We start from the raw sequence: 20,840 nt of genomic DNA, 5'->3' as shown, positions 1-20,840 counted from the left end.
ATAACACATCATTATAAACATTATAATTTGTTTGCATATCTATCTCTCCTGTTAGGCTTGAGAACAGTGATCTTGCTTTTATTTTCATGAGGGTAGGGAGTTTTCATCAGAGTTAGCCCAGACTAGCACACAATAGGTGCTCAGTACATAAAAATCAAACTGAATTATTGATTAAAAGCAAGTTGATTGGACAGTAGATATATTAGGACAGGCTGAGTTATGCTACGATAACAAAAATGCCCAAAATCTCATTGGATGAACACTGGCATTTTATTTCTCACTTGCACAGAAGTCCATAGTGGGTCTAGTAGTCCAAGATTTGAGCTTTTGACATCTGTAATTCTACTTTCTCAACATGGTGGTCTCCCCTATCACTGTGGGACTAAGGGTTGCACAGTTAGTTCATAAATGCTTTAGACTTAAAGCAACACATGTAACTTGTATTCACAGTCCAATGGCTAAAACTAGTCATATGACTTTGCCTATTTGGTGAGTAGTAAATGTGTCTGACTTACTAAGTATAAAAGGTCCTTTTCTAAGTACAACATTATGAGAGACAAACAAACGGAAGACATTGTTTTTATCTTCAAGGAGCTGATGGTCTAGTTGGAAAGAGAAGACAAAAAACATACAACTTGAGAGTTATTCCTATCAAGAAGTGTGTCTGGGATACTCTTCACCTCATTTTTAGTTGTAATGAGTTCATTCAGACTATATCATGTTGAGAATTGTTCTAGACTAGAAAATAAAAACTAAAGTGCTGAGAGGATGTAAAATAAACAAGTGGAAAGAAGAGACTGCACATTAATTTTGAGGGACAGACTTACTTGCTATTGAATTTCAGAATTCTAAGTGATTAGGCACTGTTTTCCTGTTTAGAACTTTAACTGACACACAAAAAGTGATTTTATAATAGTTGGTGTTTTTTAAAAGTATTGTCCTATAGCACTCTATTGATATGTTTTCTAATATTAAATTTCAATTCTGTCTTCTTTCTTAACAGGGACATTTTTGAAGAAGATAATTATAGTCCCATCCCTATTGTTAATGAAGAAGAATATAAAACAGTCATCAGTAAATTTCCCTTTCAAGATCCAGACATTGAAAAGGTACAAGCTAGTATTTAATTCAAGAATTTTCTTAAAAATAAATTAATCATTTTTATTGCTACATTATATTAATCTGATATTGTAAGTGAGAATAGCTTCTTTTGAGGCCTTTGTTGTTATTGTTGTGTTATTTGAGAAAATTAATTATGTTTTGTTAACTTTTAAAGATTATGTTACTACTACTACTACTGTTTTGGTGAGGTTAAGAAAGGACTTTCTTGGGGCTACTAGGAGCCCTTGTCCCAAATATTAGGTGGATTCCCAGGGCAGGTGTTACTATCATTGGGTGGATTCCAAATTAGATATACTAAATGTTGAGTAGATTATAGGAATAAGAGAATATTGTAAGGAAAGAGAGAATTTCTCTGAAATTTCCATCACTGTGGAAGATGTTATTTTGTGGCTTTTTTTCTAGAAATATATTTGTATAAAAAGTTTATCTTGGGGACTTCCCTGGTGGTGCAGTGGTTCAGAATCCGCTTGCCAATGCAGGGGACACGGGTTTGATCCCTGGTCTGGGAAGGTCCCACATGCCGTGGAGCAACTAAGCCCATGCACCACAACTACTGAGCCTGCGCTCTAGAGCCCATGATCCACAACTACTGAGCCTATGCGCCGCAACTACTGAAGCCCATGCACTGGGAGCCTGTGCTCTGTAACAAGAGAAGCCACCGCAATAAGAAGCCCACGCACCGCAACTAAGAGTAACCCCTGCTCACTGCAAGTAGAGAAAGCCTGCACGCAGCAACGAAGACTGAACGCAGCCGAAAATAAAATAAATAAATTTATTTTTTTAAAAAAAGTTTATCTTGGTTAAGTAAGAGGTGTATGAAGGCAATAGCTACCTGTAGATTTTTTCCTGAAGTAAGAATGTCTATTTTTGGAGTCAAGATGTCTGAACAAAAGACAGGCTAGAGAAAGGAAATAGACCAGCACGTAGAGTATTCTGGAAATACACCTGATTGCCCATATGCGTGCATGCACACAGAAACACACTTGTACCAATCCAGTATCCCTGGGTAGAATTAGATCTTATGAGAAAAGGATATCATATTTCCTGTTATTATCACCTTTTTCATTCTCTTCATTTTTGATTTTTTTCCCTTAATCTTTTTTATTTTTTCAACACTTTATAATTTAGTCCTTTTCTACATTTTTATCCCTTAATAATGAACAAGAGTGAATTCTGAATGAGTTGTGTGAATTGTGACTGTAAATTTTTATGTTACATTTGTATATACATAAACTAAGCATATTACGTGTAATAGTCACTAAATACAGGACCAAGTAATTTAATGCATAGCTTTTAGATTATAGCTAACACTGCCATTGCATATACCTAATTGTATTCTAATACACACAAAAGACCAGAATAATTATTCTAGTTCTGGTTTTTGTGTGTGTGTGTGGTACGCGGGCCTCTCACTGTTGTGGCCTCTCCCGTTGCGGAGCACAGGCTCCGGACACGCAGGCTCAGAGGCCATGGCTCACAGGCCCAGCCGCTCCAGGGCATGTAGGATCTTCCTGGACCGGGGCACGAACCCGTGTCCCCTGCATCGGCAGGCAGACTCTCAACCACTGTGCCACCAGGGAAGCCCAATAAATGTATTTTTTAAAAAAGAAATATTATGAGAATATTCTCTGTCTCACAGCTTGGCTTTGCTTTGTTTTAGTTACTGGTAATAAATGTGTTCAGGATATAGCATCTGCAAAAAGAGCGCTGGATTTGGTCTGGATTCATGTGCCAGCTCTGTCTGTGGCTTATTATGGGCAAGTGACTTACCCTATTTGGGCATTTTGCCTCATCTGTCAAATAAGGAGGTTGAACTAAATAATCTCTAATGTCTCTTCTAATTACACTAAACTATTCTAAATAGATTTATAGTTAAAAGGATATTTGACTTTGCTTGTAGGGTACTTCCAAAATATACGGCATCTGAGGATTAAGCTTGTTAGGAATTGTATTCATTGGTTTGTGTATTATTCATCATTAAAAAGAACTATCATTAAGGCAAAAGGCACATGGAAAATTTAAATGTGATAACTTAGAAATCCCGTAAGTTATTTAGTAATAGTCTCTTGGTTGTGTGTTTACATATTTAATTTTTTCCTATTTTAAGTATAATTTTCAATTAAAACGATTGAAAAAGATGTGAAATTGTCTTTCAAATAACATGAGTTCTTTTCAGCAGAAATTACAAGTGAGAAAGGAATAAGACTGAACATATATGCTAACATCTGTCTTTTTGCAGATAGCTTTGCTAATTTAACTAGGATCCTTTGGCTAAAATAAGAACATGTTCATATTGTCTTTAATGTCATTAAAATCAATTCTTAAAGTTGAAATATCTTTCAAATAGTTAATATTGGTTTCATTATTTTGTAAAACATAACTTGGAGGTGAGTTAGCTCTTACATTATTATAAGGTGATTTTAAAGAATAGCAACTCTTTAGTTGATTTTTGTAGTACTCCTAATTCAGTTCCTAAATTTGGAAAGGTTGAACCTACCAGTTTTGGAGAGAGACTGCTCTCTGCAAATGTTTTCACTACCAGCTTATTGTAAGTTTCTTTCTGCTGGAGGTACCTAAGAGTACATATGTTAATTCATATATTTATCATTCACCTGCTATCTAGTAGACACTGTGCTATGTGCTAGTTTTTCAGTCTCTGCTGTCAAGGAACTTGTAGTCAAGTGAGGGATAGATTAAATAAACAGGAAATTACAATTCACAGAAGTTGGCCCTGCTCAAGATAGAAGAAGCAGCATGGAGAAAGGCTGTAATTCTGCAGTGTAAAGTACAAGGTTGATGAAGTGCAGGAGACGAAGATCAAAAAATGAAGATGAAGTAGAAAGTGGCAGGCTATAATAGGCCTTGTAAACATGTTAGGGAGCTTAGCCTGATGGCTCGAATAAGTCACCACCAGATTTCAAGCAGTAAAAACATAATCAGATTTGTGCTTTAGAAAGATCTCTCTGGCTAGTGTGTGGGGAATGGGTTGGAGAAGAGTAAGGCTGGGATACTAGCTTGGGGATTGTTGCAGTTATTTTGGCAAGAGAGATTGGTGACCTGAATGGGAGTTATGGCTGTGGAATATGATTTGAGATATTTAGGAAGTAGGAATGACAGGAGTTGATTATCACTTGCATATGAGGGATGATGAAGATAGAGGCACAAGTGTGATAGCCACATTTCTGCCTTGGCTGGTGGTAGCATTCACTAAGATAGGAAATGCAAGAGGAGCAGATTTAGAAAGAAGGGATGATCATTTCACTTTTGGTTCTGTTGAGAATGTCTCAAATGTTACAGCTAAATGGAGGTGTTCAAATGTTAGTTAGATATACAGATTTGGACTTCAGGAGAAAGATTTGGCCTAGAGTTTTAGATTTGGGAGATATTGGCACTTGCATGGTGAGAGTAGGTGAGATTCTCTAAGGACAGTATGTGTGGTAAGAAGGGAAGAAAGTGTAGGATAGAACCCTAAGGAGTAGCAGTTAAGGGATGGCTAGAGGAGGAGATATAGAGAAGGTAGAGAAACAAAGGAAAACCAGTGTGGGTCATGGATTCCAAGGAAGGAGAGATCCTTTAAGAAGCAGGAGGCGAGACTTCCCTGGTGGTCCAGTGGTTAAGACACTGTTTTTCCAATGCAGGGGGCACAGGTTTGATCACTGGTCGGGAAACTAAGATCCCACATGCCCCGTGGAGTGGCCAAAAGTAAATAAATAACATGGGGGTTTATTTAGGGGGGAAAAAAAAAGCAGGAGGCCCATTGTGTCAGATTGTTCAGGTGAATCAGGTAACATGAAAAGTTATTGGATTTAACACCTGTGAGGTCATTGGTGACCTTCGTGAGGGTGTTTTCAATGATGTAAACTAAGTTGCAATGAATGTGAAGATTGAAGTAGATTAGGCTTCATGAAGCGTAAAGAGGGGGCTTTTGGTAACAGTCTTCGGGAGAGTTTACCTTTTGGAGACTGAGAATTTGCTCATGGATGTTGGCTGGTAAAGCATTTTAGCCAAGAAGCACACTGCAAACCATTAGCTTCATATTAGCTCAGAAAGCTGCTGTAAGGTATTCTAGGAGTTTTGGAATGAAGTGGATACTTTCTTAAATTAGCATTCAAGCAAGTGAAGGGAGTCTTAGAATTATTTGATGACACTGAGCCAGGAAGCTGGCCCATAACTTTCATGCCAACCTGACTCTGTATTACAGCTGCAAGGAAGCAAAGAGTTAAGCATCTTCTGCAGGATACTTATCATCAGGACACACACTTATATACTTTCTCTGCTTGTTAGAAGTCTGATAACATGATTTAAGAAACAGGTAAATTGCCACATTATTTTCTTCAGAAATATTTTAATTCTTTTTAAAATCTTAAAAATAATGGGATAACAGTAGACTTTAAAATGCAGGTATTAACTACTAATTCAAATGTGAAATCAATTTAATTTTTACATTTTTGAGGTGATTAGAATATCTTTTTCTAAAATTTCAGCAACAGTTTCAACTTTGTTTTTCTTTCAACAGCAATCTTTCCCAAAGAAACTGCCCATGTCTCAATCAGTGCCTCATATTTATATTCAAGTTAAAGAATTTATTTATGCCAGCCTTAAATTTTCAGAGTCGTTACACCGGAGGTAAGTTTATTAATAAGAAATGTATCTTTATCATAGCTATTTTTGTGAAACATTAACACGTGATTTTTAGGCCATGACTCTTCAGTGGACTATTATCTTGTTGGAAGGCTTACATATCTTAGTGGCATTTGGGGTTAACTAGAAATGCAACCTCAGACCTACTGAATTAGAAACTGAGGATGGAGCCCTTGGCTTTACCAAGTACTCTGGGTGATTCTGATGCACTCCAAGTTTAAGAACCACTGCCTTAAGCTTCATCATACTCTATTAGTCTCTTATACCAAAGTTTCTAGACATGTATTTTAAAGACATTAGCTTATAACATAACACACAATATCATTCAGCATTGGAAAAACAATGGATACAAATGAGTATTCATTGAAAAGGAATGACAGACTATTACAGTGGTAGTTTTCATTAGCAGAGCTCTAAATGGTCCAAGAGCTACCAATAATTTATGCTTATCTTTTTTTCATTGAATATTCTAAAGTTCCGATCTAAAGCAGAGCAGTATAATGCAGTAGTTAAGAACATAAGCTTCAGACTTACACCTGAGCTTGATTCTTGATGTTGACACTCACTAGCTGCAGTAGGACTTTGGGCAAGTCACTTAATCTGTTTAAATTGCAGTTCCCTCATCTGTAAAATGAGAGAAATAACTCATAGGGTGGTTTTAAGAATTAAATGAGGTAGTGAGTGTGTATAAAGCACTCCGTGTAACCTGGCACATGGTAGGCACATAAGATGTAGGAGCAGATGAGATACTACAATATAAGATGTGAGACTAGAGCTTGGAGTTTTTATATTTCATTTGCAGGCATTGGGGAACTGTTGAAGAATTTTTAACTAAGAAACGACATGACTGGAGTAATATTTTAGAAAGTTTACTCTGGCCACAATGTGGATGGTAGATTGGAAGTAAACTGTAGAAAGTATAGAAATTTAGCAGTTTGGAATTAACTTTTATTTTGTTTATTTACAGAGAAGAGACAGTGGATCTCTAATTGTTATTTGATTTTTTAAAATAAGTAAATTTATTTATTTATTTTTGGCTGCATTGGGTCTTCGTTGCTATGTGCAGTCTTTCTCTAGTTGTGGCAAGCAGGGGCTGCTCTCTGTTGCGGTGCACGGGCTTCTCATAGTGGTGACTTGTCTTTGTTGTGGAGCACAGGCTCTAGGCACACAGGCTTCAGTAGTTGCGGCATGCGGGGGCTCAGTAGTTGTGGTTTGCGAGCTCTAGAGCGCAGGCCCAGTAGTTGCGGCGCACGGGCTTAGTTGCTCTGCGGCATGTGGGATCTTCCCGGACCAGGGCTTGAACCTGTGTCCCCTGCACTGGCAGGTGGATTCTTAACCACTGTGCCACCAGGGAAGTCCTGTTATTTGATTTTTTACCACATTTATAACACCAAAGTTAAAAGCCCTTAGTCATAATATTATGTGTAATTATCCCTAAAGCTTCCCTACTGACTGACTAGAACTAGAATTGTCCCCTCAGTTCTGGCTCTTTTTGTGCATGAACTCCTAGCATTCTAAAAGGTAAATGTTGTATACTAATGCTACAGCAGAAAAGATTATCTATTTTTTCCTTCTGTCTTTGATACAAATATTTGTCATCTTTGTTAGTTCAATATCCAGTCATTCTATTTAACTATGATACTGTTTTTCATTTAGCAAGGCTTTTTATACTTACATTTTTAAAAATTAGCTTTACTGAATAACATTGGCTATTTTCATTTTGTAGTTCAGAATACAGAAAGCATAGTTAGTATTAAAATATGTAAATTTAAATTTATTCTAGATTATCAGCTTTCTGACATATTTTTGTTTTAAAAATTTACATCTGTGGCCTAAAATTGAGCTGAGTCTTTTTTTTTTTAATTTGTCATTAAAGAATTATGGAAAAATAACTTTCTGGGTTTAAAGCTCTTTTATTATGTTTAAACATATTTTGCAGTTAGATTTTTAGACCAAAAAGATGCTTTGGAGCTCTTATAGTAAAAATGTTTGGGGTTCTTTTTATATGTGAATAAGAGCAGGGCCAGAGAATTAAGTGATTTCATGATGAGACTCTAAAGTCTCAGTTATTTGGTTGCAGAGAAAACATCTGAATCTAATATGATCTTTAAGAAATTTTCAGTTTTCATAAGAGGCTAAGCTCTCAAATAATTTAGGAGATTTATTGTATATTGAGATTTAATTACTGTGTTATTTGTTATTTAAAAATTGGGAAGAGTACAGGTTATAAGCTCAAAAGAGAAGGAGTTAAGGAAAAAAAATTGCTCAGTTAGGATAAAAACCTCTTGGAGAAAATCCTGGTCATTGTTGGGTAAATCTTGCTGGCAGGAATAGGACATAGGTGCTGATAGGTTTTCTTTCTCTGCTTTTACTTATGCATTGATTCAGCATTCAAGGAAGTTCAGGGGAATTAAACAAAAGACATTATCTGTCATGCATAACTTTTCATCTGAAAAGGATGCTATACAGGGTGTCTTTAAGCATAATTTGAGTGTGTCAGAAAGGAAACCAGAGGAGTTGGCAACCACCTCCTTTATATTGGTGTGAGTACGTTGCTTGTTCTAGGGACACTACTGATTTCTGTCAGAGAGTTTGCTACTGTGTAACCCTGAAACCCTACTGGTATATATATGCTATTCCCTGGGAAGTCTTGACTTTAGATACGAAATCAGTGAGGCATATTCTCCTCAGGTCTGCCAGAATTAGGGTTAGCAGAAATTGAAGAGCACCTGCATTAAAATGGAGAACATTGGAATAGTAGTGAAAATTACCTGTGTTTTGTCAAATCTTGTTCTATTTGCATATTTAAAATAAATGTAAACTAGTAAATATTTGTACCTCATAGATTTTTAAGAGTAATGTTTTAATAAAGTAAAAAGTGAAAGGGTTCTAAAATTAAAATGTTAGACTGTGTTTAAGGCAGTGAGTCTCATCTGGGGCAGTTTTGCCCCCCAGGGTATATTTGACACTGTCTAGAGACATTTTGGGTTGTCACAACTAGGGGGAAGAGTGCTACTTGCATCAGGTGGGTGGAAGACAGGGATGCTGCTAAACATCTTTCAATGGTACAAGACAGCTCCACAACAAAGAATTATCTAGCCTAAATGTCAATAGTGCTGAGACTGAGAAAACTTGGTCTAAGGACAGCTTAACCGTTTTGATAATGAGGCTATATACAAAAAATCATGACTTACTTAAATTGAAGGCCTAGTGGCTAGAAGAAAATAATAAACTTTTTAGTGCTAGGCTAGTAATTTTTAGGATGTTAAGAAACATCATAGGGTTAGTTCCTCTCCCAAATTAAAACTAGTGTAAGGCAATTAATTTCTTTGAATCTTTTTTAAAAAAATTCTCAATGGAAATGGATAGCTTAGTTATATTAAAATCAAATCTAGCAATTGTATCCAGAGGGTTCACATCAATTTGTATTTTAAAAGTAATTTTAGCTATAGTTGTATATAAAGTGTCTTTGAAAGTGGCTGTACCATAATGGAGTCATAATTTAAGAATAGTTTTATTTCCTTATACTAAGTACTCCATGGTTTTACTGTAATGGTTAATTGAATACATTTAAATTATTCTATAAATGAACGTTCTACTTTATGGAAAGTATCCCTTTTGTGAAACTAAATTGAATTGAAATATGTGATTTAATAGATATGAATGATTGTAATTTATTTAAAGATATAAAGGAATTAGAGTAAATTGCATTAAATTATTTAGGAAGCTAACTAATTGTAACCCTTGTGGAAACCTTAATAATATCAACCTTTGTTTTTAGCTCAACAGAAGTAGATGATATGCTTAGAAAATCAACAAATCTGCTGCTGACCAGAACTTTGAGTAGCTGTTTACTGAATCTTATTAAAAAACCTCACATAGGTTTGACAGAGGTAGGTTAAAAAGATATTTATAGCTAAATGTTTCATTATATGAAACAATTATTATAAATTAATTTATTGCTGAACATCATCCTATAAAACTAGCTTTCCATTTTAAATTTATTAATAGAAGTGGGTTTGTTTTAAAATAAAAGCGTCATTGTAAATTCCAGTGATGTGAGGGAAAAGGGTTTACGTGGGGAATAGTGGATAGCTGATGATGTTAGAAGATATATGGAGATTCATGTTTGCCAGACTTTACATGAAAAGTGAAAATACTCATTTTTTTTTACTTGGTGAATGTATAAAATTTGAAAAAATGCTTTGAAAAGTTGCTAGTTAGACTCTTGGTTATTTTTTTTAGATGATAGCATTCATAAGCAGTATTTACAGCAGGCTTTTGAAATCAGATAATCAGTTGTATCCTATAATGCTATAATTATGCAGAAGTTGTACACTTGCTGGAAGTAATAATACTGATTTTAAAAATCAAATGGCTTTGTATATATGTAACCTGCATTTCACTGGAGGCATTTTCTATTTTCTAGCTAGTGCAAATCATTATAAACACCACACACCTGGAACAAGGTTGCAAATACCTTGAGGACTTTATAACTAACATTACAAATATTTCTCAAGAAACTGTTCATACCACAAGACTTTATGGGCTCTCTACTTTTAAGGTATGTAAAAATCTGACTAAAACTTTTTATTTCAGTTACTGTAAGCAAACTTTTAAAAAGTAAAGACAATTTTTGTTATACACATGATTCCATTATATTTCTAACAATTGAAAATTAGTGGTAATCAATGTCAAAAATGAGCAAATAAATGTCAGTTCCTTTTTGGCATTAAACATCTTGTTAAAATGAAGAAAAGTATATTGATTTTCTATAGCTATATTACATTTTCTTCATGTTTTGAAGACTTAGAGTAGTGCTGAATCAGTCTAACTTGATTTTCTTTCATGTCTCACAGTTTAATGGTTAATTGTTTATGTAATATATATGTGTGTGTATGTTTGGAAATTAAAATTGTAAGAAGAATTAGACAAATGTAAGATTTGCTTTACATCCTTTATTGCCTCTGATAATATTGCCTTATTACATGTTATTCAAGTCCTACTCTTTTCTGAATGGACAGACTTTTGTTTTTATAATACCATGGGATATAACAAAACATTAATTAATGGTTGTTTTAAGCATTATGAATTAAATAATTTCATAAATTTGTTATATAAACTTTTATTATTTTATTGATTTGGGAATCATGTAAATGAGACACTGGCATAGTCTAGCAAAATAAATCCTTTTGCATTGAATAATTTGTTAAACTAATATAAACCATTTGCTGATCCCTTATCTATAAAATAGGCTTGCTAGTTTAACCTCATAGCCCTTTCTAAGTTTTCTGTTAAAAAGAATTATCTTCCCTACTCTTGCTATATTATAAATTACCCAATTTATCTCCTAAAATTATAGTATAATCATTTACAGTTAAAAAATTCAGTATACTTGTATTTAGATATAACTAATTTAATGTTAACAGTAACCAGACTTTGCAGTCTAGTGGTTAAGACTCTGCACTTCCAATGCAGGGGACGCAGGTTTGATCCCTGGTTGGAAAACTCATAAGATCCCGTGTGCCACGTGGTGCAACCAGAAAACCCTCAAAAACAAAAACAAAAAAGAGTAACCAGACTTTGAAAGTGTGAAGTCCAGAAAAGACCCTTGGTTCCTAAAGTTATCTGCCTGGCCCCCAAATCTTATGCTCCTCTGATGATTCTTGAGCCCATGTTGTCATCCTAATCCATAAGACACAAATGCAGATGATATCTGAGTGAATGAATTAATAAAATTATTTATTAAAACTGAGACAGAAGCTGGACAAAACAGGCGTTCATTTATTCAGATAGTATAGTACAGTAATTAAGCGCATATACTCTGGAGTTAGACTGCTGTGTGACTTTGGCCACATTCTTTCATTTTAATGATTCCTGGTTTTATTATCTACAAAATTAGAATAGCAATATATTATCTACCTCATACCATTATTCTGAGGATTAAAGGGGATACTTAGCACAGTGCCATTTGTTGTACATGATCTGTGCTCTGAGCGCTCTGTTAGGTGCTGAAAATATAGAAATGTATCCCTGCCCTCAAGGAGCTCACGGGAGAAAAAACTATAAAAAGACACTTGACAATATGATATAATAAGTACCATAATATATGAGGAGACTCCACAAATTTGTAGACATTTATTTATCCACAGATTGATTCTTTGCTTCAATATTAGATTTTACACAATCCTTCTTTTTCTGTCTTGCTCTCTGTCCTTATGTCCATGTGTTACTCATACGCTGTCAAAAAGGGATTTACTAGGGAATGGAGTTGTAAGCATATTTAACTATTAACATTATATTTAATAGGCTTGCTCTGTACTTTGATTAAAACATGAAATGCGTTGACATCTGGTGTATCTAGGGATCTTCAAGCAATTTTTCTTATCAGTTGTAAGTCAAAGAACCACAGATACTGGAACATGATGCCTCAGATTAAGGAATCTTGGAACTACACTTCTCAAAATCTGCCTGTTGAGAGGAAATGTTTAGAAATGTTAGCTCTGGTCCATCATTCCAGTGGTACTTAAGTTGTAGATATTTAGTTGAAGCTACAATTGCCATAGGATACCCCTTGGGTTTTCTAGGAAATCAAGTTCAGCCTGTACAAATAGTAGAACATCCTTATTTCTTGTTGTTTATTTTTTGTTTTATTTTTGCACAGAACTCAGGAAACCCTTTCTGTTTTATGATATACAAACAAGAGTTATTTCAAGCTCAATATTTGAAGGTTAAGTGTTCTTCAACTCTTCCTTTGATCTGTTTCAAGAGGAATTTGTCTTAAACTGTACTATGAGAAAGCAATTCAACAGGGAGAATCATTAAATCAACATTAAAGTGAATTACTGAGGGAGATTGGGGGAATTTCCATTCACAGTGAATAGTCAATCTGTAGATGATTAAAGTACAGTCTTGATTACAGACATTAGCAAGGATTGCTTAGTTAACCTCTTAGCCTAATTCTTTTCAGTTCAGTGACCTGATCAAATATATTTCTATTTAGTTGCTTAATGATTATAGAAATAAGCACTTACATGATCCTTTTACCCATACCTCCATTTGCTTCCCCTCCAAAATCCCACATATGCATATACAAAGTGGTAGATTTTATATCATATTTGTTTACTTTATGAAATACTATATAGACTGCCTTGTTAGCTTGCCTTTCATTGTACTAAATCTGTGAGTGGTACAAAAGAGGTAAAGTAAGTAGTTCCTGCCCTCAAGCAGTACCACAGCTTTTTGAAATTAACCTGGACCCACACTGAGAGCTACTTGAAGCTAATGTAAGACTTCTAACTGAAAAGATTTGCATCAGAATAGAGGGGAAAATGGGAATACCATTCCCTTTTTAATCTGTGTAGAGAAATGGCCCAGTTCTTTTTCTTTGGCATCAGAGCTTTTTAACTTTGCTCCCTGGAGCTTTTCCAACCTGCCACCCCGAAGAGTCCTTTCCTTTTGAGTCCTGGCAGTGATTGCAACTGTAAGTGCCTAGAAAGAATATGCTTGCGATTCTTTTTCAGTTTGCCTTTTTTAATCTATTGATGAGTATGTAACAAAGTGTTTTTAGGATTATGGCTAAAGTGACAGTGGTAAATTATCTTTGATTAAGGGCTTGAAATTCTCTTCCTGTGGAGCAAGGACATGGTACGTCGACTCTAAAAAAACTTTCTTTTTTAAATGTAACATTCATATATAAGCACACACAATTTATAAATGCAATAATTATAAATAGATATAGCTCAATTAATTATTAAAAAGTGAACACAGACTTCCAATTTCTAGTCTGGCATGTAAAGAGCTGGGAAGTTATCACTCTGTCCCAACAAGTAAAAAGCTGAGAAAACTGAAAAAATCAATTCTTCCTTGATCTTTCAGAGAAGTGAGATCACAGGACACACTGCTGCCCCCCAAACTGGAGAAGTAGGCAAATACAGAGAATCACAACTTAATGGAGTAGAAACCCATAGGAATCATTACTGGGGTAGGAAAACGTGAAGTATAATTAATGAATATTAGAAAATCAGTATGGACAAGTTTGAGAGTCAAAACTCCAGGAGAACCCAGTCTTAGAGGGGGCACCAGGTTCTCCCAGTGAAGATTTGAGGAAAATGCTCTTACATTTCCAGCAGGGGCAAGGGAAAAGGAACCATTGTGAAATATGCCAGAGCATTCTGTTCTTTAAGCATTCTGTTTTTCTCAACAAGACCTAACCTCAAAATAAACTATTTACCAGTGGCTAAACTAATGGGAGAAGGGAAACACCCAATTCCAGCCTGCTCTGGCCATCCTGTCCAACTTTAGGGGTGGAAATGAAAAGCACTTGTGCACAGCTAAGGGGCAAAGGCTTACTTAAAGATGAAGACCTAATCGTAGGACTAAAGAACACTTCCCCTCTCCCACTGTCTTACTGCCACATTACTAAAGGCCTAATTACTGCAATTCTTTTCACCCAGTACACCATGTCCAGCTATCAGGAAAAAATTACAAGGTAGACTAAAAGACAAAAAATACAGTTTGAAGAGATAGATACGGTATTAGAACCATATTCAGGTATGTCAGGACTATTGGAATTATCAGACCAGGAATTTTTTTTTTAAAAAAACCTATGATTAGTATGCTAAGTACTTTAATGGATAAAGCAGACAGCATGCAGGAACAGATGGGTAATGTAAGCAGAGAGATGGAGAATTTAAGAAAGAATCAAAAAGAAATGCTAGAGATCACAAACACTGCAACAGAGATGAATAATGCCTTTGATGGACCTATCAGTAGATTGGGCGTGGCTGAAAAAAGACTCTCTGAGCTTGGGGATCTGTCAATAGAAACTTCCAAAACAGAAAAGCAAAGAAAAAAACACTGAACAAGAATATCCAAGAACTGTGGGACGACTACAAAAGGTGTAGCATACATGCAATGGGAATATTAGAAGGAGAAAAAAGAGAGAAAGGAACAGAAGCAATATTTGATCCAGTAATGACAGAGATTTCTCCCAAATTTATGTCACAACAAACCATGGATTCAAAAAGCTTAGAGAACACCAAGCAGGATAAATACCGAAATAATTACACCTTAGGCATATCATGTTCAAAATTGCCCAAAATTAAAGATAAAAAATCCTTCAAGAATCTAGAGGAAAAAGCTTACCTAGACTAACAAAGATAAGAATTACATCTTAACGTCTCTTCATAAACCATGTAAGCAAGAAGAGAATGGAGGAAAATATTTGAAGTGTTGAGAGAAAAACACCAACATAAAATTTTATATGCTATGAAATTATCCTTCAAAAGTGAAGGAAAAATACTTTCTCAGACAAACAAAAATTGAGGAAATTTGTTGCCAGTAGACCTGCCTTGCAAGAAATGTTAAAGTAACTTCTTTAGAGGTAAAGAAAATGATATAGGTTAGAAACTTGGATCTATATAAAGAAAGGAAGAGCATCAGAGAAAGTACAAGTGAAGGTAAAATTCTTAATTGATCTAACAGATAACAGTTTGTTCAAAAGAATAATAGCAACATGTTCAATTATGTATGCTTTTATATATATATATATAGTTGTGTGTATATATGTGTACTTATGTATGTTTACATGAATGACAGCAATGACACAGGGTAGGAAGGGAGAAATTAGGATTATTTTGTAATTATAAGGTACTCACACTACCTATGAAATGGTGTAGTGTTAGTGTTATTTGAAAGTGGACTTGGAATAATTGTGAATGTATATTGGAAACTCTAGGGCAACCACTAAAAAAAAGCTAAAAAAAAAAAAGAAAAAAAAGTACAACCAATATGCTAGGAAAGAAGAGAAAATGGAGTCATACAAATGCTCACTTAATACACAAAAGACAGAAAAAGAGGAACACAGAAGTAGAAACAAAGAACAAGCACAACAGATAGAAAACAGTAACAAATATGGTATATATTAATCCAGCCATCAATAGTCACTTTAAACATCTCCTGTCTAAAAACACCAACTGACAGAGATTGTCAGAGTGGATCAATAAAACAAGACCCAATTATATGTTGTTTATAAAACCCACTTTAAATACAAAGACACACATAGATTAAAAATAAGTGGATGGAGAGATTTCCCTGGTGGTCCAGTGGCTAAGACTCTGTGCTCCCAATGCAGGGGGCCTGGGTTCAATCCCTGGTCGGAGGAGTAGGTCCCACATGCCGCAACTAAAGATCCTGCATGCAGCAACGAAGATCCCGTGTGCCGCAACTAAGACCCGGTGCAGCCAAATAAATAAATAAATTAGAAAATTATTCAAAAAAAATTAGTGGATGGAGAAAGATATACCATGTTAACACTAATCAAAAAGTGGGAGTGGCTATATTAATTTCAAACAGAGCAAACTTCAGAGCAAAGAAAGTTATTATCAGGGATAAAGTGGGCCATTACATAATGACAAAGGGGTCACTTCTCCAAGATGACATAACAATTCTTAATGTGCATGTGCCTGACAATGGATGGTCAAAATATGTGAAGCCAAAACTGATAGAATTTCAAGGAGAAATGGATGGATCCACTGTTACAGTTAGAGACTTCAACACGACTCTTACCAGAAATGGTCAGATCCAGCAGACAGAAGATCGGTAAGAACATAGTTGAACTCAACAACACCATCAATCAACTGGATATGATCAACATTTATAGACTACTTATCCAGCAACAGCAGAACATGCATTCTTCTCAAGCTCACATGCAACCTTCACCAAGATAAACCACATTTGGGGGCATGAAACACACCTTAACACATTTTAAAGAATAGAAATCATACAGTGTCTGCTGTAAGACCACAATGGAGTTAAACAAGATATCAATAACAGAAAGATAACTGGAAAATTCCAAATACTTGGAGATTAAACAACATACTTCTAAATAACATGTGGGTCAAGAAAGAAAAGCATAAAAACGAATATTATGAACAACTCTGTGCTCGCAAATTTGACAAACTAGATGAAATGAACAAACTCCTTGAAAGACACAATATGCCAAAACTCACACAAGAAGAAATAGACAACCTGAATAGGCCTGTATCAATTAAAGAAATTGAATCAATAATTAATAACCTTCTGAAACAAAGCACCAGGCCCAGATGGGTTTACTGATGAATTCTACCAAATATTTAAGGAAGAAATTACACCAATTATCTACAATATCTTTCGTATAGAAGCAGAGAGAATACTTCTCAATTCATTCTCTGAGGCCAGCATTACCCTAACACCAAAACCAAACAAAGACATTATAAGAAAAGAAAACTACAGACCAATATCTGACATGAATATAGATGCAAAAATCCTTAGCAAAATATTATCAGATTGAATCTAACAATTTATAAAAGGAATTCTACATCATGACCATGTGGGATTTATCCTACTATGCGAAGCTTGTTCATCATTCAAAAATCAGTTAATATATTCCATCACATCAGCAAACTAAAGAAGAAAAATCACATGGTTATATCAATAAATACAGAAAAAGCATTTGATAAAATTCAACCCCCATTCTTGATAAAGACTATCAGTAAACTTGTAATAGAGGAGAACTTCCTCAACTTGATAAAGAATATCTACAAAAAACCTACAGTTAGCATCATACTTAATGGTGAGAAACTTGAAGCTTTCCCACTAACGTTAGGAACTAGGCAAGAATGTTCCCTTTCACCACTCCTTTTCAACATCATACAGGAAGTTCTAGCTAATGCAATAAGATAAAGAAATAAAAGATATACTGATTGGGAAGGGAGAAGTAAAACCATTTTTCTTTGCAAATGATATAACTGTTTATGTAGAAACTCTGAAAGGATTTTTTAGAAAACCTTCTGAAACTAATTAGCAACTATGACGAAGTTTCAAGGCACAAGGTTAAATTATGAAAGTTAATAGCTTTCCTATTTATCAGTGCATTAAGTGGCTCAAGCTGCCATAAAAAACAAACAAACAAACAAAAAGCCATAGACTATGTGGCTTAAACAAGAAAAATTTATTTTCTAACAGTTCTAGAGGCTGGAAGTCAGAGATTAAGGTACCAGCACAGTAGGTACTGGCTTACGGATGGCCACCTTATCACTGTGTCCTCATATATGGTAGACAGCAAAAGAGCTCTGATGGCTCCTCCTTTTCTTATAAGGGTGCTAATCCCATCACGAGGGGCCCGTTCCTCATGACCTCCTCTAAACCTAATTATCCAAAGTCCCCATCTCCAAATACCATCACACTGGGGGTTAGGGCTTCAACATATGAATTTTGGAGGCACATAATTCAGTCCATAACATTCTTCCCTGATCCCCAAAATTCATGTCCTTGCATCCAAAATACACTCATTTCATCCCAAGAGCCCCCAAAGTCTTAACTTGTTCCAGCGTTAACTCTAAGTTCTTACGTCCAAAATCTTATCTAAATGTCATTTAAATCATGTATGGGTAAAACTCCAGATATGATTCATTCTAAGGCAAAATTCCTCTCCAGTTGTGAACCTGTGAAACCAGACAAGTCATGTGCTTCTAAGATATAACTGTGGGACAGGCATAGGATAGAAGTTCCATTCCAATAGGGAGAAAGAGAAAATAAGGAAAGGGGTGACAGGTCCCAAGCAAGTCCAAAACTTAGTACGGTGAATTTCATTAGATCATAAGGCTCAAGACTAATCCTCTTTGGTTTAGTATTCTGCTTTCTAGCCTTGCTGAGGTGGGGGTTGTGCCTCTGCAACTCTGCCTGGAGGGAGCCCACCCACAAGGCTCTGGGTGGCTGCCTTCTGACCTGTTGAATCTGAGGCAGTGGCCCCCCTTTTTGAACCAAGGAGGCAGCTCTGATGATCTCTGAATTACCTTAGGGGTTATTATTCACTTGTCTTGAAGAATAGCACATTGTTGTTGCTATTAGCTCTGTGGTCCTGTCCTGTAACATCTAAGAAGTTCAATAGCCTCCCTTCATTTTCAAATTGGCAGTTTCTGCTCATGTAGTCCCACAATTTCTTATTTATGTATGTATGTATGTATTTATTTATTTTTGTCTGTGTTGGGTCTTCGTTGCTGTGCGTGGGCTTTCTCTAGTTGCCGCAAGTGGGGGCTACTCTTCGTTGCGGTGCGCGGGCTTCTCATTGCAGTGACTTCTCTTGTTGTGGAGCACAGGCTCTAGGCGCGCAGGCTCCAGTAATTGTGGCACGCGGGCTCAGTAGTTGTGGCTCATGGGCCCTAGAACGCAGGCTCAGTAGTTGCAGCACATGGGTTTAGTTGCTTTGCGGCATGTGGGGTCTTCCCAGACCAGAGATCGAACCCCTGTCCCCTGCATTGGCAGGCGGATTCTTAACCACTGCACCACCAGGGAAGTCCCCCATAATCTCTTTACCAAGTGATAGTTTAGCTTTACCCTTGGAGTTCTCTTGCTAACCTGATTTCTCAATTTTTGCAATATGGACAAGATGAGAATTTTCCACATCTTTAAGTTCTAATTCCTTTTTGCTTAACAATTTTTTATTCAATTCATTTCTCTCTTTTCTCATTTTACTATAAGCAGTCAGTATGAACCAAGCTGCTCTTTCAATACTTTGCTTAGAAATCTCCTCAGCTAAATATGCAATTTCATTGCTCACAAGTCTGTCTTCCACGAAACACTAAAACATGAACATAATTTAGACACTCTGTATGATACTGTAATGGTCGATATATGTCTTGATACATTTGTCCAAACCCATAGAATATACAGCACCAAGAGTGAACCTTAATTTAAACGATGACCTTTGAATAATAATGATATTTCAGTGTAGGTTCATTTATGGTAACAAATATACCTCACTGGGGGGCATTTGACAGTGGCAGTGTGGGGTCAGGAGGTATATGGGAAATCACTGTACCTTTCTCTCAATTTTGCTATGCACCTAAAACTGCTCTAAAAACTAAATTATATTTAAATTGAAAAAAGTGAACTCACCCATGTAATTATGAAATCAAGAAATAAAACATTAGATAAGTAGTATTGTAGAAGCCTTCCTCATCCCTCTTCCCAGTTATTATCTCTGCCTTTCAGTACTGACTCTTAATAGTACTGATTAGTTTTGTCTGTTTGGGGCACTATTTATATGGAATCATATGTAGTGCATCTTTTTGTGTATCTCACTTCTTTCACTCATGTGATATTTTGGAATATTTCATTTGTGTTGCTGCATGTGGCTGTAGTTTATTTTCAATTCAGTGTAGTATTCCATTATAAAATTTACTACAATTTATTTTCAGCTACTCAGAGACTTGTTTTTGCTTTCTTCTTGATTATTGACTGCAAATGTGACCTCTGAATAACTGAGGTGTTATTGTATGAATAAAATAAAATTCTTATTTATTTAATTTTTAGTGGTAAATATATAAATTCATAAACTGGATATAATCATACTTTTAAAACTAGTAAGGTATTAGGAAGTTTAAAAATTTCTCATTTAAGTTATAACTGTTACATTATTTTACATATAAAGTTGATTTATTTCTGCTTTGCTATAACACTTGCAATATTATTTCTTGACTGATTAATTACATTTCAACTTCTGATTACTCATGTGCTTTGTACATAGTCTTGTGTTATTGGTCGAGTGTTCCTTTGTACAACTTCGTGTTTTATTTATGCAGCTTGGTTGTCATTTTTAAAAGGTATGTGACATTTATTTCTTTTGTCACTCATTACCACCAGCTTCTCCTTATCTTCCCCCCATTAGAGAGGGCTGCATAAAGCAGTTTCATGCTTGCAGCTGATTTAATACATTTGAATGACATAAAGTCCTGAAAGATAGATCAGAAAAAAGCAAAAAGCCAAAGCTTAAATATTTATTGAATAAATAATTAGTTTAATTATACAGAAAAGTAAAAAATGGGGATGATACTTCGCCAAAAATATAAAAGCTAACAGAAAAAAAAAGTATTTTTCAGCTCTGTAAGCAAAAGAGGAAGATCACAAAATTTATGGACCCCATTGATACGTGAATGTGCTCAGCTTTCTGTTTTTCTGTAATTTATCATCAGTAGTCAGTTGCTTACAGCAAATGCCTCTTATAAAGGTGTGGAAAGCAGAAACAGAATAGGGAA

General features: G+C 35.4%; 1 protein-coding gene across 7 annotated transcripts in view; it reads left to right on the top strand.

The window, feature by feature from the left end:
- Positions 1-20,840, top strand: part of EXOC6 (exocyst complex component 6) — a 197,750-nt gene that overhangs the window by 89,092 nt on the left and 87,818 nt on the right. For all 7 annotated transcript variants that reach the window (XR_013824316.1, XR_013824317.1, XM_079900349.1 and 4 more), the window contains exons 14-17: positions 1,004-1,109; positions 5,639-5,748; positions 9,545-9,656; positions 10,193-10,327. Coding sequence is in view for 5 of the 7 variants with exons in the window: in XM_079900349.1 (XP_079756475.1) it covers positions 1,004-1,109; positions 5,639-5,748; positions 9,545-9,656; positions 10,193-10,327 (463 nt within the window). In the remaining 2 variants the exon portion in view is untranslated. The remainder of the gene's footprint in view (positions 1-1,003; positions 1,110-5,638; positions 5,749-9,544; positions 9,657-10,192; positions 10,328-20,840) is intronic.

The sequence above is a fragment of the Stenella coeruleoalba genome, assembly GCF_951394435.1.
Source record: "Stenella coeruleoalba genome assembly, chromosome: 16".
In the NCBI taxonomy this organism is placed as follows: Eukaryota; Metazoa; Chordata; class Mammalia; order Artiodactyla; family Delphinidae; genus Stenella; species Stenella coeruleoalba.
The sequence above is the reverse complement of the archived record's forward strand: the minus strand, read 5'-3'. Positions and strand labels throughout refer to the sequence as shown.